We start from the raw sequence: 24401 nt of genomic DNA, 5'->3' as shown, positions 1-24401 counted from the left end.
GTAAGGTTGTCTGCTTGCCATATTGACAGGGACTCTTGACTCAGCACTACTGTCTGTGTGTCCAGCACCACATGGGGCAGTTCCACTGACTATCCAATGACCCTCTAGAGTGGTGGTGTTGGCTTCACTATACAGATGTAGAAACTGGGGTCCTGAGCAGCAGAGAACTTGTCCACGATCACAGCAAGAGCAGAAGTAGAATTCTGCCCAGCCTCCTGGCTCTACCACCTGTGCTCTGCTGCCCTGGGCCCCTGTCCTTGACCTTCATGGTGTTGCATGAGAGACTGGCTTGTGAGAGGGAGTCCTGCTGAGGTGGACCTCATGAGCCTTAGGGGTGGCTGTGCTGGTCTGGAGTTTAGAGCTCTCTCCCTCTTCCTTGGCATCCTGGGATTCAGGAGGCACCAGCAGGCTGGATTTGAGCTGATGTATGCTCTTCCTGTATTCTTGGTTCTGCTTTGAGAACATACTTATGCTAATGCAAAAAAGGAAAAAAAAAAAGACCCTACTTTTTGCTTTATAACATCGAGCCCCATCTAGGTCTTCCTTGTCTCCCACAAGGTCCCCCCCACCCCACACTCCATAGCCCCTTGGAAACAACTCTGTGGCTGAGGTAGGCCTGGTAGATACTGGGAGAGTGGCTCATAGAACACACAGGTGTTTCCCAGTAGTCATGAGAGTCGCCAGGCCTGGACCTGCTACATGCCAGGCACCAGAGGTGCAGCAGTTAAATTGATGGCAGGAGCCCTGACTGCTCAAAAGTGCTGGCCTGAGCTGAGAGCTGAAGGCCCCAGTGTGCAGACTCTTCAGTGCTCTGGATATTTGTCCTCATGACTCTGGTGTCTCCAACAGCCCCTGCCAATGTGAAGGTAGAGACCATTGTGGAGAAGCTGGCAGAGGGCAGAGCTGGGTTTCTGTAGAGGACACTGACCATGGGAGTTACGTGTCCACTGTGGCTTCTCTGAGATCCATAGGGCAGCCTCACCATGACCCCAGTCCTTCAGCTCAGGGGGTGCTTGCCTATTAACTACTTCCTCCCTTCAAGACTTTCACAGCCAAGAAAAAAAATCAAAGTAGAGTCTTCAGCCTTGGATCCTTGAATAGTGTTTTACTTTGCTTTGGAACTGGTCAGTGGAGCAAAAAAGCAGTCTGGTGATTTTCAGATTGTATTATTATTATTATTATTATTATTATTATTATTATTATTTTGGCACTGAGGGATTGAACTCAGGGCACTTGACCACTGAGCCACATCCCCAGTCCTATTTTGTATTTTATTTAGAGACAGGGTCTCACTGAGTTGCTTAGTGCCTCCCTTTTGCTGAGGCTGGCTTTGAACTTGCAATCCTCCTGAGCAGCTGGGATTACAGGTGTGTGCCACTGCACCCAGGGCAGCTTGCATTATTTTCAAATAAAATTGAAAAGGAAAGAATATTGGGCTACGACATGCATAGCAGGGTATTCTAACTTCAGACATGCATGTGGGTGAATTTAATTTCTATTTGGGGACATGGTCAAAAGCATTTTTAAAAAATGCTGTTGTAGAGAATGGAGCCTAGATCCAATATGACAACGCTGGCATCTATGCCCATGAGGCTCTCACAGCTGGCTCTTCTGCCTGGAAAGTGCTGGAGAGCTCCAGAGCGTCTGGCCTGCAGGCATCTCCAGCTACACTCACACTGTGACCTCTGCCCTTGGATGGCTCTGCTTCCTGTTGATTCTGTGTCTGAGGACCGAATGCAGAGAGGAGCAGTTTGCAGACCACAGTTGGCCCACACTCTTTTTCCAAGCTGGTAGAGACAGTTGTCTGTAGCTGCTTTAATTTTGGCAAGCTTGAACACATGCATTTTGTCCCTCAAGGCCACTGTTCCTACACAAGGAACTATCTGGGTAAGGCCAAGGGTCTTTGGCTTCAAGGCATGCTATCCAGAGAGTAAACACTTGTGTTCAGGTGGAGAGGGTGGACTGGCCATCAATCCAGACATGTGACAGGACAGATGGCTCAGGTACTGGCGTTGGGGACATCTTCCCTTCAGTTCCTAGCTTGTGCTGGGAGCTACCAAAGGGTATTTCTCTGTGCATGGCTTCTAAGGACTAGGCCTGGTCCAGGAGCTGCCACAGCAGGCCATAGGGCTGTGCTGGACTGGGAGGGGAGCTGTGGCTCCTGGGGCTTAGGGACACTGCGCTTGAGGCCACTACTGACAAGAGCATCTTCTTGGACTTTTTTTCTACTGACATTTATTCAGTAGAGTTCTTGTGTTTGAAGACGGAGCTCCCATGAGGCAGTGTCAACCCTGTGAGCTCCTGAAGGGGGAGAGCCTGTGTAGTAGTTACAGCTGGGTCCCCAGGGGCTAGTGATGCATCTTTCATTCATTCCTTGAGGAACACAGTGCTTGAGCACCAGGCACCGCTAGTGCCGAGCATCTGTGGTAAATTGGATCTTCCCTCTTGGGCTCACTAGCTAGTGAGGGAGAGGCAGATGAGGGGGGAACTCATTAAGGAGTTATGTAACTATCATTGTGAGGGGTGCTCCTAGGGGGAAGGCCAAAAGCAGGTGTCCAGGAAAGGTCTCCTAAGGAAGTGGCATTTAAACGAAGCCACGGGGGCCAGTGTGCAGCTCAGAGGCAGTGCACTTGCCGAGCATGCTCAAGGCCCCGGGTTCTACCTCCAGTATCACGAAACAGGTGAGTAAGTTAGTCAGCTAGGCTGGGAGGGAAGGAGAGTGTTGCAAGGTAGGGAGAACAGCATATGCCCAGGCTCTGGGAAGGAGGGAGTGTGGTGTCCACAGAGAATGGTAAGAAGCTGCTGCATTAGAAGGTTCAGACTGTGTGAGAGGGTAAGGGGAGGCAGAGGAGACAGGCAGAGCCCAGGCCATGAAAGATCTGTGAGTTACGTATCATGTATTTTGGGTTTTATCCTAAAAGTAATGGAAGGTTCATTGAAGGGTTTGAAGCAGGAGAAGGATGTGGTCAGATTTCCAAGGCATAGGGACCACTTAGGTCCCTTCTGGGAAACTTGATTTGAGACTAGGGCACTTATGAAGGGCCTGACAGGGAGATACTGCAGTGGTCCAGGTTGAGAGCAGATGGGTGCCCAGCCCAGAGTGTGGAATGGAGGCCACAGAGAGATTCCAGGCAGGGATTCTAGGGATGGCTAGGAGGAGGAGAGTGTCAAGGTGGACCCCGGGTCCTATCTGACACAACTGATGAAGGGAATCCTGGGGAGGTGTTATCATTTTGAGGTGCCTGGAAACTCCAAGTTGAAGACATAAGGTAGGAAACAGGCTCCACTGACCTCTGAATGAGGCTGTGGCAAAGATGAGAAGGCCTGAGGAAAAGGCCTGGCCCCAAGTCTGGAGGAAACTCAGTAGTCAGAGGTCACATGGAGAGTACAGGAAAGGAGGCTGAGGCAGAGTGCTCAGATACAGGAGAAACCCGGAAAACATGACATCAAGCCCAGGCAAGGTAGTGCTTCAAAGATGGAGAGCTGACTCTGGAGCAGGAGGATCCCAAGTTTGAAGCCAGCCTGAGCAACTTGCTACAACCCTGTCTTAAAATAAAAAAGACTGGGGATGTAGCTGAGTGGCAGAGTGCTTGCCTAGCACGCAATGTTCATGGATTCAATCCCTGCTACTGCAAAAAAAAAAAAAAAAAAAGGGGGAAACTGTTAGGACAGTCAAATGCTGCCTGTGAAAGCCCAGAAGACAAGACCTGAGAAAAATGTCACTAAGTTCAGGCTTTTGGAGGCTCTAGGTGACCTTAGTGAGATGCCCAGTTATGAAAGCAAAAGTGACTGGAGAGGATTAATGTTAGTATCAAAGCACCACTTGAATAGAGCCTGTTCCTTACCTTGAGGGCTGTGTTATGCTCAAGAGTGAGTTAGGGACACGGAAGGAGCATCCAATAGTCCCCAGTGCTTTCCTGTGTGTAAAATTTGTTTTTCTCAGGATGGGGTTGTGGCTCAGTGGTAGAGCACTTGCCTTGCACGTGTGAAGTACTGGGTTCTATTCTCAGCACCACATAAAAAAATAAACAAAAGTTATTGTGTCCATCTACAACTAAAAAAATATATATATATTTTAATTATTTTTCTCCTTCTACTAGTCTAAATGGGAACTTGATAGAGCCAGAGGAGGCCAAAGTCTTTGAAGATGAGAAGCGGATCATTTGTTTCTGAGAGGACTTTACTATGCTTGGGTCTTCGCCCTGGAAGACCCTGTAGCAGCTGCTGCCACCCTGTGCAGTCAGGGCAAGCAGGCTGCGACCCAGGGCATGCGGCCAGGGGCCTGTTGGAGCACACTCCTAATGATGCAGGCCCACCTCCGTGGTGATGTCCACCCTAAGCTGTTAGGGTGTTGCAGAAACAGTGTGCACCCTGTGAGCTGCGGTAGTCACTGCAAAACAGTATCAGGTTTTCTATACTATGAAGACTTCGTTGTGTATCTGTAATAATTTTATCCAAAGCTGGAGGAATAAGACTGAAGAGAAAAGGCCAGCCTCAGCTGGCACAGATGCCTGCCCTAAGAATCAGAGCCAGTGTGTTGACCGCTGCTGTCTTCAGGGGAGAGTGGAGGACCTGGTGCAGAGTCAGTGCCAAGCTTCTCGGAAAGAAGGTTCTCAATGCACAGGAAATATCCACCCTCCTTAGTACTTCCCCACGTACTGATGTCCCCTTCATGGCTGTGGATACTGAAGGGTGTAGGATGTGGGGATGTGGCTCATCCAAGGTCCTGTGGGGAGCTGGTGTCAGGAGCTCATCACAGGCTTCTCAGTCCTGAGTCTGTGTGCTGACAAGATAAGAGGATGCTCTCTAGGCCAGTCTAAGAGGAAGACAGTGACAATGCCTTCATCACATAGAGCTTCGAGTCTGGCCTCTACCTGTCCCAACTGCACTCCACAGCTAATGTGCCTGCCCAGGAAGAAGCATGGACTCCTGTTCTCCAGAGGGATAGGCATGACTTGTCTTGGTGGCCCTGGCACTCACACCACACAGAAGCTTTTCTCTACATTGCCCTCTTAGGAAGGGAAGTCTCAGCCAGGCGTGATGGCACACTCCTGTAATACCAGTGTTTGGGGAGGCTGAGGTAGGAGGATTGCAGGTTCAAAGCCAGCCTCAGCAAAAGCGAAGCACTAAGCAACTCAGTGAGACCCTGTCTCTAAAATACAAAATAGGGCTGGGGATGTGGCTCAGTGGTCGAGTGCCTCTGAGTCCAATCCCTGGTACCAAAAAAGGAAATAAAAAAGGGAAGTCTCTTCCTGCCCCCCAACAGCTGGTGGGGGGGGGTGAATGAAGACTCGAGGAGCCTGCTGAGAACTCAGCCAGCAAAGTGTGCTAGACCCCCACCACTGTGGGGGGCACATGGTGGATGCTCTGTGAGGTGGGGTGGGGTGGGGTTATCACAAGAGAACTTGTTCTTTGGCCACCTCATTTGTTAATAAAATATTTAAAAAGCTCACCATTTTGAAAGGGCTGGGATTGTTTGGAGGGACTTGGCCTGGTGTGCTGTGAGCCTGACTCAATGCACTGTGGAGAACGTTCTGGATAAAGTGCTCCAGGGGGAGGCCTGAAGAAGGGAGGCCAGAGGCATCCTAAGTGTGGTCTGGCACGGTCCTCTCCACCTACCAAGGGACAAGAAAAGGTGGAGGCACTATCTGAGGCTGCTCCATCTGGCCTCTGAATCCATACGGGGGGGGGGGGCTCTTGTGCTGGCTGGGCTCAGGACACATGGAGTGGCCCAATTTCATGCATTCACCACAGCACACAGTAGGTCCTGCCAGGTCCACTACCTTCCTTGGCTGTTCACTGATGGATGGAGGACAAGGTGGTCCTGAGGCAAGAGGGGACAGCATGGGAAGGGTAAGGGGTCCCTCCTAGAAAGCCACAGTGTTCTAGGTTCAAGCCTGGCTCCATACACAGTCTGCTAGGGAGGGTGCGATTCAGCAGGTTATGGGGGATATCCTGTAGCTCAGACCACCGTATGGTGATGATTCCCTTAAAGGCACTGCTGTGGTGCTTCCTCCAGTGTGTCTCCCACCCCAGACCCAGATATTCACCTGGTCATCTCCCTCTGAGGCAGCAGTCTGGGCAGTAGATCCTCTTGCAAAGGGCAAGGAAATCCTCAAGGTGAGCTGAAGGCCAAGGGCGTGAGGAACACAGAGCACAGACTCAGACTACAAACTCACCAAGAAACACACTTCCTGGGGACAAAGTTCAGATTTTATCAAACAGCTAAATGTAAACTCTTGAAAGTCTAAAATTTACTCAGCAACTACTGAACATTATTGCTCTAAAGACTAGCAAGACCGCAACCTCTCAGGGACTCCATTTGTGTGGTTATAGTCTGAAGTTCTATTTGTAACACCTCCATCTTCTACATGGTGAAAGGTAGATTCTGATCCTTTTATAAAACCAAAAGCAGGTTTCCAGCTTGCCAGAAAGGGTCTCCACCACACAGATGAGCTGAGCACAGGTGTGCAGGCTTGTCCTAATCATGAAAAAGACAACAGAAAATATAAAAAGTGAGCTCTGTGAACTTGGGATATGACTGACCATTCCTTTCCATAGTGTGCCTTGGCTGATTTGAGGAAAGAAACTATTGCTTCTGTACTTCATCCCTGCATTTATATCATGTTCACACTGATTTGGAACTCAATTTAAAAAGCCATAGAAAGTCACTGTGTCCAAGTGTAATTAGCTCCGAGGAGCTCCAGCCTGCTTTTGCCCTGATGCGTGGCTTTGGGCCCAGCCTAGGTCTGCTGGAATCTTGATATCCTCTGTGAAAAATGGGAATCCAAGAGCACTGACTCAGGAGGTTATTGAGAGAAGATGAAATAAGGTGTTCTAGAAAGTAGTTGGTGTGCCTGGCTGAGGGTCTCCTCCTCTGTACCCACCAGTTACTATAAAACCAGCCTTTCTCATTTCCCCTCTCACTCCTAGGCTTAGAGGGACCTTTCCAACAAGACTAAATATGGCAGTGGAAGTTCTCAAAGTAAAATTCGACATCAAGGTTCCTGTAGTATCCTAGCTTTGTGGTATCTTGTCCTCATTGCATAGTAGGGCAGAGGCCAGCACCACTGCACAGAGCCAGGCACATGGGTGTGAGCAATATCCCAATTTCCTTTCAGCTCTGGAACCAGGCAGGAGCACTGGGATCATAGACATTTTTCCAGGTGTGGTACAGTATGTCTGTTTCTAAGTAGCATGTGATGGAGGAGGAGGGGGTGAGAAACAGGGGTGGAGGAGCAAGAGGAGGAGGAGGAGAATGCCGCAGTCTGGCTGGGCACAATCAGGAGCCACTTGTCAAAAGAAACTAACTTTATTTTTAGAACCACACACGCCAAACAAAACAGCCTCTCAGGAAAAACCCTCAGAGCCTCAACTGCCACCACCGGCTTTCCACAAACCTCTCTCTCCCACACAAGCTTCTCTCCCCCGTCCCACAATCCTCCTGCTCTTGAGGCCGATTGGCTGGGTCATGTGGGCGGAGCCAAAAAAGTCCCCCAATGAGCAGCTCCGTGGTCTGAAAGGGCAGGGAAACAGTCCAATGAGCATCACCGCAGAGGAGCCAATCAGCTAGATGTTGCTGGGGCCGCTGTGAGCCAATCATCAGCCGGCAGCTGGAAGTTTGCTGGCAGCTGGAAGTTTGCTGGGGCCCCTTCGGCTGTGGCTCTCAACAGGAGAAGAAGAAAAGAACACAAGATGAAACTTGCTTTGGAGCTGAAAGACAAAACTATGACCATGGAGGGGCATTTCAATGAAAGCAGACTCGGTTCATGAGGAGGCCAAGACTTGTGTGACCACATGAGGCCTGTGGCACAGCTATAGAGCAGGGCTGTTCCAGCACTGTTCTCTCCATCTGAAAACCGAATGAACTGTACATACAACTGACTGAAGACTTCTAGAGACATTACACACTGAAAAAATGACCTGTGATTTAAGAAAGACTTAAAATAATAGATTAAATAAACACAAGGTTTTGAAGACCACTTGGGGTGCTTTTTGTAACCAATAACAAAAGTCAAAATGTCTCAAAAAATCTTCCCTGATTTTTCCCTCTGTCTCACAGTGCATTTATTTTTGTTGTAAAAGGGGTATCACAATGTTAAAGGGAACCTTGAAAATGTGTATATCAGCTTACCAAAGCAGCTATTTCAGTTTTTACATATCATCTCCTGTGCTTTGTCTGAACATCGTTTTTCATAGGTATAATTCCAGTGCCCATTTGCAGTTCTTAATCAAACATTTTCCCACATCATTACCATAGTCTTTAAAATTATCATTAGTAGTCTATGAGTTTGAGAATTTGCTTATTATGTTCCAATTGTTAAGACATTCATGTTTCTGGATTGGCTGTGATTATTATAGACACTGTTTGGTAGAATTAAAAACTTTATGGTTATTTCTTCACAGTGGGATTACTGAGGCTAAAATATCTTGCTATGAAATTTCATTTCCTTTTTAACTGTTAGGGATTAAAAAAACGTTTAGATATACAGGTGAAAGAGAACAATGTAACCATCAGTGTCTCCTCTAAGGAGGAATAAAACTCCCTGCCCCTGCAATTCAGCAGAGACAATGTCCAGGCTCTGCCTGCACAGGGACATGTGTGTCCAAGACTCACAATACCAACAAATATAGCTGAAGGAAAGAATTAAAAAGCCCACAAATTGCCATCTATTTAGGTGGTAGTGTACAAGGTGATGACTAATGTGCATGTGTTAAGACATTCAAAGTCAGTTTTCCTGGATGACGTGTGCTTGTGTGCTTGCTTTGCCTAAACAAACCTGGCCTGACTCAGCCCTGCAATATCAGGTCTGATGGAAACTACTTCCTCCCATAGCCTTGTAATGTAGAAATTATTTCATGAATGAGGAAACTGAGGACTAGTAACATGAATATGTATCTTATTAAACAGGATGTGTACAAAAATTAAAAAAGGCAAAGAGGAAAACCTTCCGGGAAGGGGGCTCAGCAAATGTGGAATGCCGCACCTTGCCCATCTAAGATCTCCAGATCACTTAGTTCAACCCCTCACTCTACCCACCTGGAAACTGGTATCAGAGAAAAAAGCAACTCGCCCAAGGTCAGACACTTATTCCTGGTGGAGCTGGAACACAAACACGTGCCTTCTGGCTGGTTTTATTGTGCCTCTGTTCTGATAGATTTGCAACCTTCAGTTCACTTTGCAACTGATCGTCTTTCTGCCAAGTCTGTTAAACGTGGTTCCAATCTAGGCCAAGCAAAATGATATGAGGTCTTTTTTGTGTTCCTGGCATTTCCACAGAAAAAAACCTCTTATTTTTCTCCTATGTTGATGATGTTAAAAGCAACAGGACTCTGTCATATCTGTGAACCTCACTGACAGTCCTAGGTTAGGAGCATCCTGGAGAATGGCAGGTTAAGAGTTTTGACTCTACAGAGTCAACAGCTTCATGTATAGTCGCACATCCCCAATCCCCAGCCACAAGACTGGACCAAAGGAAGTAAGTATGTGCATTCAAGAAAGCTACAGGTCACATGGGGGTGACACATGGGGGTGATTTTCATCACAAGAGGGCAGCATGCTCCATTAATTCATTCATTATATAAAAGTGGCCCAAAGAGTCAACAGTGCATGGGGCCTGGCACATTATTATATTTAATTAAGACTCAAACCCAAGTACATTGTGCTAAGAGCAATATTATCTTAAGCCCATTCATCCATGAATTCAAAGATGTCCACAAGTGCAGAGAGTTGGCCAAGGATACATTAAATGAGCATTTGGCAAGTTCTCCAGGGACCAAAGGTTTGGGTTCAAATCCTAATGCTACTAGTAGCAGTGTGACCTTGGACAAATGACTCACCTTTTCTGTACCCGAATTCCCTCTCTGTATCATAGGGTTGATAAAATAGTGTTCCCCTTGTAGGGTTGTTTATGAATAAATGAATTAATTAATCCAGGCACAGTAGCATACACCTGTAATTCCAGCTGTTTGGGAGACTGAAGCAGGAGGAACACAAGTTTGAGGCCAGCCTGGGTAACATAGTGAGACCCTGTTTCAAAATAAAATATAATATAAATAATAATAAATATAAATAAGAAAGGCCAGGGATGTAGCTCAGTGGTAGTACTCAGTCCCTGGTACTAAAAAAAATTAATACAAAGCTCTTAAAAACAGTACCTATATGTAGTTATGGCTTCCAAAGTGGAAATTCTTGTTACCCAATTAAATTTTTTTTCTTTCCAGCATTGCCTTAATGGGAATTAGGATAAGGCTGGCGATAAGAGGAGATATAGTGGACCATCTTTCATAACCCTAAGAGCACCAAGACGACATCACCGTTTCAAATGGCAAAGTCCAGACTTTTAAGCCCAGAGACCAGAAGCCATATTCAAGGTTGAATACCTACCTAAGGGATTAGAACAATACATTGCCCACTTTTGAAACTGTCTTCACTTTTGTTTTGTAAGGGAACCACGCATCTAGGTGAACATGGATAAAGCAGCATGGATTAGGAAAACCAAAAGCTTGGTTTGCATTATGATTTGATTTCACAGAGAGTAGAGTAGATGATCTGGCTTTCCACACTGAAATGATTTGGCTGAAGGTTCTTTCTTTCCTATCAGGACACGGCTCTCTTTCTGGCATTCTTCTTACTCACTCATGAACATTGCTACTGATTTTCCTGCCTGTAGCAAAAACCAGAGCTGGAGAGGACAGGCAGAAGAGAAACAGAACAAATGGGAGGGTAGGAAGTAGGTGGGTTAATTTCTAGAATCTTGACTTCTATATCAAGTCTTCCTCTTGCTGTGTCTAGGGGGCTTCCAGTGTGTGTGAGGCCATCAGCCTGGCAGTCTGGGCACAGTGAAGTTTTATGGGGTCAGCAAGCTTATCACCTACTGAGCAACCATGTGGAGCATCCCAGTTGCCCACTGCTGCATTTAGATTTCCAACACAATGTCCTCTAGGTGATGTGTAAGATCTTTTTCCACACAGGACATGGTGGCATGTGCCTGTAATCCCAGAGACTCAGGAGAAGGCTGAGGCAGGAGGATCACAAATTCAAAGCTAGCCTCAGCACCGGAGTGAGACTGAAAATAAAAAGGCCTGGGGATGTAACTCAGGCTAAAACATCCCTGGGTTCAAATCTCAGTATTGGAAAGAGAAGTAGGGGAGGGGGGATCTTTTTCCTTCTGCTGAAATAACGCACTTGTTTCATTTTCCAGAAGGACCCACTGGTGGTCAACAAAAGCCTTCCATTTGATTCAGGAAGTCAAGTGTTTTCAACTTTTTCCTTATCACCCCCGCAAAGACTATTAAAGATACTTTTCTAATCCCCCTCCTCCAGTACATTTTAATACATAGAAACATTGTATATCTCTTTATCCTCCAAAGGGCCACAACCATGGAACATCTAAGTTCTTTTTTGTCTCTTAAGAACCCATTTCTGCCTCTTCAGGGGTGGTATCTCCTTGGTGAGAACACTTGATCCAGTCCAAACCTGAAGGTTCTTCTTATCCTACCATCTCCAAGAATCCCAAAGAGCTATCTGCCTTTCCATACATTATTCAACTTTTAATTTAATAAGCCTTAATGGCTTTAAATTTTACATTCTCTTGCTTTCTTTTCCTTCTTTTATCTGTCCTGAAGGTAGCTGTAATCTAAGTGCAAAAACTTTGCTTATGTCGTAAAAAAAAATGCTGTTTGCAAAAGGGGAACAATCCCTCTGGACAGCTGTCATCTGAAGCACTCTAGCCCATGCAGCCTCAGAGAAGAATTTTCGAGATGTGTCCCTAACTCCTGCCACCAGCCAGTGGGCAGGACTTGAGGCCACATTTGCCTTTGCTGCTGTCCCACTTCTCTTTCTCACTTCCTGGATCCCCTACTCTCCAGCCCCCTTCAAGACACCCAGATATGTCTAGAATTCCCCTTTTGCAATAGAACCCAAGCTTCTGCCTGCCCCAGGCTGCCAACCTCCTTCATCAGCCCTCCCCAAACATCACCACCAAGTTCAGCTCGACATTAGAACATTAGACCAAGTCAAGTAATTCAGGAAGTACAGCTATCTGATGAGCTTACCCCTTTAAATACTTTACGTATCAGAATAAGGGCTGGTTGAACAAAAAAGTTCTAATTAGGCACATAAATGCAGAGACTTAAGGACAAATCTTTGTGTCCCCCCCTCAACTGTCATCTGTGCAATCTCAGAAGGATTCCAGAATGTGGTTGGCATTTCTGGAAAGGTTTGATCCCTGCAATGTCTTAAGTATGAGTTGAGAAAGTCCATCTATCCATGTATTCATCTTACACATAAATACTGAATATCTACTTTCTGCCAGATAGTGTGTGCTGTTAGGAGAATAATGGCTAGGGTTATGTCTGGAACTTTTTAACCTGTTTACAAGTTAGTTAAGTTAGACTGTTATTGGTTCATGGATGCTGACACAGACAGAGGCGTAGAACTGTGACAGGACAATAGACAGCATGAGCACCGGCAGGTCTGCACATTTTCCATGTTCCTTATTCCCACAGGGATAGTATGGTGGGGTCCAGGTGGATGCCACACACACATATATAGTGGCTTTGCAGAAGAACACTGAGCATGGGGACCCTGATATGTTACAGAAAGCAGCAAGCAAGTCTGCTGTCTCTCCTGGAGGAAGATGATAGTTCAGACCTCAAGATATCTATGATCAACATAATATCTGCTGGGAAACAGCCTGGGAAGAGTAGTCAGGGCCAACAATTGTCCACATAGCCAGCAACAAGGTGCAAGGATGCTCAAGATGCAGGCAGACTACCTCTCCCAACAGTGAGTTAAAACACAGGGACCCTGCCCTCCTACCATGTCCAGTCTACTGGGGAAGATGCAAGTATTTATTCAAATCATCAGTCAGCCATAAATATCAAATTACAACCATGATGAGGACTCAGAGGGTCTATCATAAGGTACATTCATTGCCCCCAGAACAGGGAATATGATATGAGGGGAGGAAGGTGAGAGATTCAGTAGTCAAAACAGCCTGGGAAAGGCCCTGTGGTTGCTGAAAGCCTGGCCACTGCAAAGGAGCATGGTTCAGGAGGAGGAGCACAGCATGGGCATGGCTGGGAAGAACAAGGTAGGGGCCCATTCCTGGACAGGCCAGGATTTCTTAGACTATAGGTCGTGACCTGCTAGGGGGTTGTTTTCGTATAACCCTGATTTCTGTTTTTAAAGGCGAAGCAGAATGTCAGAGTTCATCAGAGAGTAGCTTTGAGAAGCAATATGGATCTAGAGCCAGAAAGACACTAACTTGTTAATGAAGCATAAGTATTGTTTTGTAACACTTTTCTATATAAACTATGTGCCAATTATACTGAGTCTCAATATAAGTTGTGTTTCTTATTACGGCTAAAAGTTTAAAAAGTTTAAGGGTTTTGGTCTTTGAGAGTCAGTGAAGCCACTGCAAGGTTTCAGCAGAGGAATGTGGTGACATCAGGTTTATATTTCCAAAGATGCTTTGGCTAATGTATGGAGATTGGGTTGGGGGCCTTGAGGCAACCGCTGAGTTGCTCTTATAGTTGAGGCAGAGTAGATAGTGGCTAATGGACAGTTCTGGAAGGTGGCAGTTCTGGATTCTGACATTGAATACAGAGGTCTTGAGAGCCAGTTTTTGTATTCTGTGGTTGGGGCTTCAATCAGCATCGGAGTCCACCTGGAATATTAGTGCTCTCAGTTAGGACTTTCCTGTTTGCAAATAATAGAATCTTCCTTTGAGTATCTTAGGCAAAGGGGGAATTTTATAGGATGAATCCTTTAAATTCATAAAAAATTTTCCCTATAACCTAGAGGCTAGAAGATCAATATGGAAAATGGGCAGGAATCAAGACTGTTCTGGAAGGCTTAAAAAGTGGCACAATCAACATGACCAGGACTCCTGATAGTACTTTTATCTTTACCCATATTCAAAGCTCTGAGCAAACACATCCAACTGAGCAAGTTTAGTCACAGGCCATGCCACAGCTGCCAGGAAATAGGGCAAGGGAGGGTGTAGGCCCTTTGTTTTCCACAGTAGGAATTGGGGTGTTATCCCCACACCCCACTGCAAGACGACTCACAGGGCTAGGTTCTCTCAGAAGAAAAGGGCCCTGAATTCTGAACCACCACAGTTCAACACAAGTCCATGATAATTTCTGATAGGAAATGAAGGACTTAAGCATAGAATTTTGGAGAAGGAGTGATGGTAAGGGATGTGATAAAGATCAGCCTCTTCCCTATCTTCTTGGCACCACTTCAGCTCTCCCTAACCTTAGGGAGCATGAAAAACTTTCTAAAATGTGACTGAGATGGCAGGTGAGAGGGTACTTAATATACTTTAGAAAGATGAATTTGAGCCAGGCACAGTGGCACATGCCTTGGATCTCAAGTTCCAAGGACAACCTGGGTGATACAATGAGACCCTCAGCAATTTAGTCAGATGGTTTCAAGATAAAATTTAAAAGGAGCTGTTAAAAGTTCCCCTGGGTTAAATCTGCTGCGTCTCCACTGACTCTAGCTGATACTGCATGGAGCAGAGAGGAGCCGACCCTGACAATCCCAGCTCAAATGCGGATTTGTGAAAAAAATATTATTGCCATTTAAGCTGCTAAATTAGCAGTTCTTTGTTATTGCTGCAAAAATAATTGGAAAACTAAATATAACATCATTAGTAAAACTTTTGATTTTGTAAACAGGATAAATAAAATATACTAAATAAAAATGAATAAAGGGAAATATTTTTGAAGTGGTAAGAAAAGATAAATTAGATTTACCTACAGCACCGTAACTATCTCCAAAATACAATAGTGAAAAATTAATAATTAGAATGATATGCAGCAACATATACTTTGAAACATATTTTAAAAATCCTACATATTTTTCAAATATTTATAAAAACATAAATTTATACAAGATAGAGCAGAAGGACATATATTATTAAATATACTAGCATATCTATAAGATTTGAGAATGGGAAAAACAGAAATCAAAAGATATAAATGAAACAGCCAAGAGAGTGTTCTGTAATTGCTGACCCTGATTCACAGTTCCTTCTGGCACAAAAGTAGAATCTATTTCCTGCTCTCTTGTGCAGTTAGGTGTGGCCAAATGATATTAGTCTTACAATGGAATGTAGGTAGAAGGAATATATGTTATTTCCAGGACAGACTACTTAGTAAGGAAAACTAATAGATACCAAGGATAGACCAGATCCTACTCAGGGTCATAAAAAAACCTTCACAAATTTCATATATATATATATACTTGCACACACACACTTATTGATTTCTAGTTGGTTCCATTATTAAATGTGTGTGTGTGTGTGTGTGTACAGAAAGATACCCAAAGTATCTCAAAACAGTGGAAAATGATAAGCAACACATTTCTAAATAATGCAGTTGCCAAAAATGAAGTTTCAAAGGAAATTAAAAAATATACTGAAGTGAATGAAAATACAATATATATAAAGTGACTGATGTGAAGCTAAAGCAATGCTTGCAGAGATATTTACAGCATTAAATACTTAGAAAGGGGCTAAGGGTATAGCTCAGTGGCACAGCATATGCTTACAATGCACATATATGAGGCCTTGGGTTCCAACTCCAGTGTTTTTTTAAAAAAAAAAAAAGGAAAGGAAAAAAAATGGTGTCAAATCTATAACAAAGTTCCCATCTCAAGGAATTAGGAAAAAAAAAAAAAAGCAAAATAAGCCCAAAGCTAGCAGAAGAAAGAAAATAAAAAATAAAAATAAAAAAGAGTAGAAATAATAAGTTGAAATTAGACAAATAGAGAATAGAGAAAAATCAATCAAAACAAAAGCTTATTCTTTGATATGTCAATACAATTGACAAACTAATACTGACTAAAGACGGTGAGAGTGACAAGAGAGACAGGTAAGAAAAAGAAAGACAAGAATTACCAATGCCACGAATGAAAGGGGAGATTATTATAGATCCAGCAGACATTGTAAGGATAATAAAGAACTATATAAACCACTCTGCATGTAAATTTGACAACTGAACAGAAATACCAACTCCTTAAAATCTATGAACTATCAAAACTCACCCAAGACGAAACAGATAACTTGAAGTCATAACCACTAAAGAAACTGAATTAATGGCTTAAAAATTTTTGATAATTTTTGATAAGGAAGTCTCTAGGGCCCAGATTGTTTTACTGCTGAATTGTGTCAAACAAAATAATAAATAAGCAATTTAAAACCACGTCTTCCAGAAAGTAGAAGAAAACAACTTATAAGAAGGGTTTGGGGCTGGGGATGTGGCTCAAGCGATAGTGCGCTCACCTGGCATGCGTGCGGCCCGGGTTTGATCCTCAGCACCACATACAAACAAAGATGTTGTGTTTGCCGAAAACTAAAAAAATAAAATATTTAAAAAAAATCTCTCTCTCTCTCTCTCTCTCTCTCTCTCTCTCTAACAACAAAAAAGAAGGGTTTGGAGGGCAGGGTTGCAAAGTTCATACACAAAAATCAATCTTACTTCTGTGGACTGGCACTGAATATGTCAAAACTCTAATTAAAAACACGACACTAGGGGTGGGGCTGTAGCTCAGTGGTAGAGCCCTTGCCTCTCAGGTGTGAGGCCCTAGGTTTGATCCTCAGCACCACATAAAAATAAATAAATAAATATATTGTGTCCATGTACAACTAAAAAAAATATTTTTTAAAAAACATGATACTATTTACAATTGATCCCCAAATTTTTCTTCAGTCTAAATCTAACAAACTACTGCAGGATTTGTATGAAGAAAACTAGAAACCTCTCATGAAAAAGTTTTTAAAAGACTGAAATAAATAGAGAACAGTGTGTGCTTATGATTCAGACTGAAGATGTTAATTCTCCCCAAACTAATTCATTGGCTTAATGAAATTTTATCTAAAATATTTTTTTGTAGATAAGAGAACTATTTTTAAATTTACACGGAAATGTAAGAAAATCAGTAAAATCACACTGCCCAGTTTCAAAATTACTGCTCTCTCTCTATAGAAATCAAGACAATTAGGTACCTGGTAGAGGGACAGATACACGTCAGTGGAATAGGACATAAGTAAATTCACGTAAGTAAAGTCAATGGATTTTGACAAAAAGGCAAAAGCAATTCAAAGGAGAAAGGATTTTTTTTTTTTCAAAAAAACAGTGTTAGAAGAATGATATCCTTAGCTAAAAATGAACCTTGACCTAAACCTCACATTTGAAAGCAAACATCCACTCATTTTGTTCAGGATTACTGTGGTAATTACATGCATCTCTATATATGATTAAATTTTATCCAAATGTGAAGAGTAAAGCCATCAAACTTTTAAAAGATAACACTACAGAGAATTTTTATGACCCAAGGCTAGGTGGAGTTCTTAGACATAATGCCCAAATCATGATTCATAAAAGAAAACTACCAATAAGTTGGACTTTATCAAACCAAATCATTTTGCTAAGAAAGATCCTATTAAGAGTATGAAATACAAGGTGCAGACTGGGAGATAATATTTGTGATTCATAATTCTGACAGGAGACTTATATTCAGAATTTAAAAATCTCTAAAAGCAACAGTAAAAAAAAAAAATAAATAAAAAGTCCAATTAGAAAATGTGCAAAAAGACTTAAACACTTCACCAAAGAGATTATTCAAATGTTCAATGTTAAGCACATGAAATGATGTTCAATACCATTAACTACTGAAAAAATACAAATTAAAGTCATGATGATATAAACACCTATTAGAATGACATGGAAAAAACAAACAAATAACAACTCCTGATAAGAACATAAAGCAGCTAGATCTCTCACACACCAAAAGTGGGAATATAAAACAATGCTCTGAAAAAGAGTTTGACAGTTGTTTTTTTTTTTTTTTATAAAGTTAAATGTAGACAGTAAGACTCAGAAATTGTACTCCTGGATATTTACAGAAATGAGAACATGTATCGACACAAGAATCTACACATAAATATTTATAGCAACTTTCTTTGAATAGCTGACAACTTGAAATAACCCAAAAGTCCTTTAATAAGTGAATGGATAAGCTGTGGTTTATCCGTACACTAAAATACTATTTGGTAGTAAAAAAAGAACAAACCATTGCTACATGCAACACATTGAAAGAATTTCAAGGTTGTTAGCCTGAGCAAAAAGAAGCCAATCTAAAAAGGTTATGTGCATTGTGTGATTCCACTTATATATCTATTGAAAAGACAAAATTGTGGTTATGGAGAACAGATCAGTGGTTGCCAGGCAGGGGTTACATTTGTAGAGAGGGTTATGATTATAAAATGGAGCCTGAGTGCTTCTTTGTGATGATTAAATCATTTTGTTCAGGATTACTGTGGTAGTTACATGCATCTATATATGTGATTAAATTTCACTGAATGATATGTAGAGAGAAAACAAGTAATTGATAAAATTCAAATGCATCTCCAGGTTAGTAGGCAGTATCATACAAATGTCAGTTTCTTGGTATTGATAATGTAGAGGTTATATATAGGTTATATAAGATTTTACTATTAGAGGGTTTAGGAATTCTGGGTGAAGGTACATAGGGATTCTTGCTACTTTTTACAATTCCTTGTGACTATAAAATTTATTTTCTAAAATTTTTTTTAGATGTTCATATTTATTTATATGTATTGCTGAGAATCAAACCCAGTGCCTCACACAAGCTAGGCAATGCTCTACCACTGAGCCACAGCCCCAGCCCTAAAATTATATTTTTAAAAAATGAAAAAAATTGGTATAAGATTCTATTATCTATGCTGATAATAAACTATGAAAAACATCAACTCTGTCTTACATTTCTGCCTAAACCTATTCCACACTTTCCTATTTGTAGCTCTCCTTTCTCTTCCCTCCTCCTCCCTCATCTTTGGAAATAAGCATACTAAAGCAAAGTCTCTTAAAATTGCAGCTTTCTAAAGCAGTTTTCCAGAACTTCGTGACTTTGCTGTTACTCTCCATTTCCCATCACTCCCCCCAGAGAAGCAGCTAAATTCCTCATATTTATTTAAGGGGGGCTTCCTGAGGTCCACTGCCTTATGGTGTCTTTGCCTTTTACTTATAAGAGGAATCTTGATGAGTTCCATTTTCTAGGGATTGCTTCAAAGAAGAGTCCTTTGTAGCCTGGGCTGTTCTTTTCATACTGATACTCCCTGCAAGAACACAAAGTGTATGTCATGCTAGGCACCCAGAAAAAGATTACTGGAAGACACACAACAAGGTATTAAATAAATTAGAGAATTAAAAAGAATATTTTTCACTTACAAGAGAGACCAGACTCAAAATTGCTTCTGAAGAGCCACCTCACTTGATTTCATCATAAAACAGATGCAATGATTTCTCATAAATTCCATCTGTTATATAATAAAATATCTATGTATTATATACCGAAAAAAATTTTTTTGCAGCTTTCATATGAAGAGGACCCTAACATTTTATAATACAACATCTAATCCTGGCTATATCCAGATTTTGTGCCAATGTTAAGGACTTTTCAAATCCTGCCCTGGCCCATAAATTCCAAAACTCCTTGAACCTATTCAAGAAGTTCATCTTTTCCTGGCTCCAGGAGATGAAAAATTGTACATTGCAAACAAACAACAACAATAATCACTGAAAAATTATCTATTTTATCTAAAAAGCAAAAGAAGTAGAAGCCTCTAAACGACAGTAATGGGGCCCGATGATAGGCTTTAGGATTCAAATTACAATTTCCTTAGCCCAAGAGGGATCCGATCCTCTTTAGTGAAGGAGGAAAAACTCTTCAAACTGACATGAATAGTACTATAAAATCCTACAACTGTTTTTGTAAGTGCAAAATTCTATTTTTTATAATTATAAAATTATGAGGTGATAGATCAGCTTTCACCAGTCTGATTTGCCTTGTGCTCTTTCTCATTTCCTCTTTCTCATTTCCCCCCTTTCCTCTCCTTCCCTTTCCTCTAATCTTGGCAAAATTTTATGAATTAATCAAAAAAAGCACTCAGGTGTTATTTACATACTTATCCAGTCCAGATAAAATTCAAATGATTTTTTAAGTTTCTTAAGCTTTACTCATATTGGCTTTTAAAAATTTTTTCTTGCTAAAAGTAACAGAAGAGAAAAAAGTTAGCCATGAGCTAGAATAACGGCCTTGGTTACTATGTTGTAAGATATGAAAGGCAGGAAAACTAGAACATTTTGATGTGATTTAAATTTTTGGTTTAAGAATATTGAGGTCTGTTGAATATAAACATTAGAGAGTTTTATTAGAGAATAATCCAGGTAATACTCCTGATGATATCCCTTTAGACAAATTGAAATGAATTTAGTTTAAAAACAACTGTGCTGACACACTGTTTTTACCATCATGTAAAATGTCAGTACAAAGTGCTCGTCTGTACAAGACTTGGATTTAGTTTTTTTAGGATTTAAATTCTCTAAAACTTGGATTATGGATCTTGATTTAATCATGTGAAATTCTTATGCTACAAATCATAAGGATTAAGTGTATAAACATGAATTGTAATTTTTAGATCTACAGTTTTAAGAACTTAGGCTCATATTTACTAGATTTAATTAATAAACAGTATTTAGATACTCTGACAATTTCTAAGATATAAAACAATGGTCACTCAACATGGCTTTAACCTTGTCTTCTATTTTTATACACTGTAGAATGACTAAAGAGTAATCAAGTCCAAATGTCTTTGATAATATTTTTTGAATTTAAAATCTATAAATGATATAAAATGTATAGTCATGGAAGAAAAAATTTAGTTTCTGGTGTTATATATACCAGTTCTCTCTGTTGAAAAGAAATACGTTATTTTGGTTAAGGTAAAAATTAATAAAATGGTTGAGACCACACCAGAATACAGTTACAAAGTAATACATCTCATGAGATAATGAATGTGAGGACCTCGTGTATATAGTTCAGTGGTAGAGCACTTACCTTACACACACAATGGAAGTGTTTACTGGTTTATTAAGGGAGCTGTTAATCTCATTATGATGATAAATTCAGTATAATGTATGTTGGCTTATTTAATATGTTCATAAAGGTAATTATTTTAAATTTAATTTTAAATTTATTACAATTTATGTATACCTAAACAAATATTTAGAAAGGCTTTAGAAAGTATATTAATAAAGGGCAAATTCTTCACAGTAAGTCATTATTTGGATTACAAAGTCGAATTAGAGTTTTCTTTCTATAAAATGACCGTTCAACTCCTTCTGTACTCAGATAAACGTTATTTTTGAAAATAAAATATGGTGACTGGGAAAGGAGCCAAAACCAGTCACCTATAAGGAGCCTAAGGGATAGGGATTTGGTTTAAATAACCTTGCCAAAATGTGGTTTGAAATTCTTCTAGGAGTCAGTATAATGGGCATGTGTTTTGTTTTCCTGGGAGTGGCCACTGTCTACATCCATAGGTTTGCTAAGGGGGGCAAGGAAAAAAGGGTTGCCCATTTTCCCTATAAGTGGAATTTGATGGAAAGACATATATTTGGAGTTAATCGTTATTATAAATCAAAGGGTTTGGAGAACACGGATTAAGGAAGCATTTTCTTGATTGATGAAAAAAACTCAGTATGGTCATCTACCCCTGCTAGAAGGCTACTTGATATATTATGTAGCATGCAGTGTGTTACATAATACATGTTCAAAATAAAGTTAAAACCACAATAAAATGAAAAAGAAAAAAATATGGTGAGATCCCTATACTTTTGGCATACTCTTGAAGCAAAGTTCCTTGTTTTTGAAAAACTAAATTTCCTATAATCATCACCACGTACTTTTGCTGACCTTTTTACAGTATCAATATGTAAAGATTTCTTGCTTTTAAATAACACTTCATATTTTGTTTCCTTGTCAACTCTTCTTTAATTTGCCTTTTCCAATTGAGAGTAAAACTGCTATACTCTCTTTTGAGTATCCTAGAATGGCCAAAAGGTTATTTGCTTCTGAATCTTGTAAACAGTAGAATAGAAATGGTTAAATTTATTTGGTATTTCCAAATTTTAACCTAAAACCATCATTATTTTCCAATTATAAAATAACAATAACTGACAAATCATTAGAAAAAAGTGATTTAGTATTAGAAAAACTACCTATGAGTCTTGATGCAATGGGCCTTTTAAGGAGATCTTAGGCACTTGAATCTTAAAGTTTTCTAGGAGGAGATGTCCTCTGATGGAGACTGCTAATTCAAGACCTGGAAGAGATGGTGACAAAATATGGACACTTTCTACCTAACATGGAAGAATAAGAGTAATCAAGAGTAATTTTCTCAAGGCTCTGTTTGTTGTTGTTGTTCTTGTTTTTTTTTTTTTTTCTGATTTATTAGTTCTTTTTAGTTATACTCCACAGCAGAATCCATTTTGATATAAACATACAAGTACAGAATGTATTTTGTTCCAGTTAGGATCCTCTTCTTATGGATGTACAAGACGGTGGGATCCACGATGTTGTTTTTATATATGTACACAGGAAAACTATGTCAGATTCATTCCACTGTCTTTCCTTTTCCTATTCCCAAGTTCTTTTTTATTCTTTTGCTTAGTTGCTAATCTTATTTGCTGTACTTTGGCACCCCCCATCAATCACCTAAAAGACTTCACAGAATCCTTGCACATATTCTCACAGTTAATTTAGAGCTGTTACTTTAAACACTACAGATGGTTGATTTTCTTCTACAGATCCCTTCTGATATTTAAATTTTCTTCACATTTGTTGGCCCCAGACTTCAGCCTTTTAAAACATGGAACTTACCCTAAGTCAATAAAATACTTCAGCTGAAATCATTACAGCAAAGCTCACTAGGACTGGGAACAGTACTGGAGCTAGCTTTCCTTGCTTCCACAAGGGTCAGTCTGTTCTCCTCAGACATTATACAGCCTGATTCACAAGAACTCTTTACCTTCACTCAGGAAATCTGCCTGCCTCAAGGAAAAAGCAGCTGGCTCACACTTGCTGTGATACATGTGCTCCCAATACATCACAATGTAGGAGGTGCAGCTAAAACAGTGCACACAGGAATATTTCTAGCATTCTATACAAATTCAGGACATAAACAAGGAAGGAACACCTCCCCTATTTTAATGAGGCCCCCAATTCCCAGATAACAAAACCAAAGATACTACAAGAAAACTATAGACCATGTCCTTCATGGATACAAATGTAGAAAACCTGTGACCAATTATTAGCAAATTGAATAAAAAAATATATAGTTGATTCAACATTCAAGAAAGGTACTTTCCTCCCTCATGACCTTTATATGATAGGCTTCTCATTACTTAGCTCACACAGTGCCAGTTAAGTGTTGGGTACTGTTTCAATCCCAAAGGTATGATGGGTAAAACAGTGCTCAAAACTATCAAAAGTCCCTGATTTCACAACACTTATTGTGGAAGAGTGAAATAAATGTAAAATCTGTCAGGTAAGTGTTATAGAGAAGGAGAAAGAGGGTGAAGGAAACAGGGAATGCAAAAGTGAGGGCAGATTAAGGAGCTGCTAAGATAAGATGTTCGTTTAATACATAGTATGGTTAAGGTAAGTTGTCTGCTGAAGCCCAAACTGCCAAAACAAAAAGGAAGTGAAAGCAGCAGCTTGTGGATACCTGCAAGAAGTGTCACAGGCAAAGGGAAGGACAAGCGCCAAGGCCAAAGATCTTAGGCAAAATGGGGCATGCCTAGTGTATTTTTAGGAACAGATTTGAGGCAACAAATAAGGAAAATATTGAGAGAAGATAAGGTAGAGAGGACACAGGGAAGGGCACGTACAGGCACTCCAGGCGTTATAGGGCCTTTTAGGTCTCTAAGATGGGAGCCATGGGGTTGGGGGTTCACACAGGAGTAGCATGATCTGACATTATACTGGTTAGCTTATAACTTAACTCCTATTCCTTGATCCATCCACTTTAGACAAGAATGCTCACTGAGCTGGGGGCAGTGATGCACACTGGTAATCCCAGAGACTCAGGAGGCTGAGGCAGGAGGATCGAGAGTTCAAAGACAACCTCAGCAACTTAGTGAGACCCTGTCTTTAAATAAAATACAAAAAAAAGGGGGGGGGGGCTGGGATGTGGCTCAGTGGTTAAGTCAATCCTTGGTACAAAAAAAAAAAAAAAAAAAAGGGAATGCTCATTATTTATAGTAGTAAAACACTAGGTCGGGGGGATTATTCAACCACAGGCATTGTGATATTGTACCACAACTATTAAAAGGAATACTATGCAAATACAAAAAAATGATGATAAATGGAATGACTGAGAAAAGTAGTTCTAAAACACTATATATTACCCCATGAATATATATGCCTGGAAAAAAGTCTGGAAAGACATGAGTTAAAAAGAGAACAAATTCCTGGAGAGATGAAGAAAGCAAAAAAACATAAGGAATATTTTTCTTTTGTG

The 24401-nt window shown here is 41.1% G+C and overlaps 2 protein-coding genes across 4 annotated transcripts in view; both read left to right on the top strand.

The window, feature by feature from the left end:
• Nod1 (nucleotide binding oligomerization domain containing 1) overlaps window positions 1-24401 on the top strand; it is a 79116-nt gene that overhangs the window by 46934 nt on the left and 7781 nt on the right. Inside the window, exon 13 of one of the 3 annotated variants that reach the window (XM_046425997.2) lies at window positions 10225-13332. The exons of 1 other annotated variant lie outside the window; for it this stretch is intronic. In XM_046425997.2, the coding sequence (XP_046281953.1) occupies window positions 10225-10291 (67 nt within the window). In that variant the 3' untranslated portion in view covers window positions 10292-13332. Of the gene's footprint in view, window positions 1-4100; window positions 8402-10224; window positions 13333-24401 lie in introns of those variants that run through there. One more of the 3 variants, XM_046425996.2, reaches the window with a different exon arrangement.
• Window positions 18524-24020, top strand: LOC124080140 (NADH dehydrogenase [ubiquinone] 1 alpha subcomplex subunit 1-like). The gene has a single exon (XM_058573156.1). The coding sequence runs from the start codon at window positions 21338-21340 to the stop codon at window positions 21542-21544; it is 207 nt and encodes a 68-aa protein (XP_058429139.1). The 5' UTR covers window positions 18524-21337; the 3' UTR covers window positions 21545-24020.

The sequence above is a fragment of the Marmota monax genome, unplaced genomic scaffold (genome assembly GCF_021218885.2).
Source record: "Marmota monax isolate L192 unplaced genomic scaffold, Marmota_monax_Labrador192_F-V1.1 WCK01_AAM20220418_F8-fsc00133, whole genome shotgun sequence".
In the NCBI taxonomy this organism is placed as follows: Eukaryota; Metazoa; Chordata; class Mammalia; order Rodentia; family Sciuridae; genus Marmota; species Marmota monax.
The sequence above is the reverse complement of the archived record's forward strand: the minus strand, read 5'-3'. Positions and strand labels throughout refer to the sequence as shown.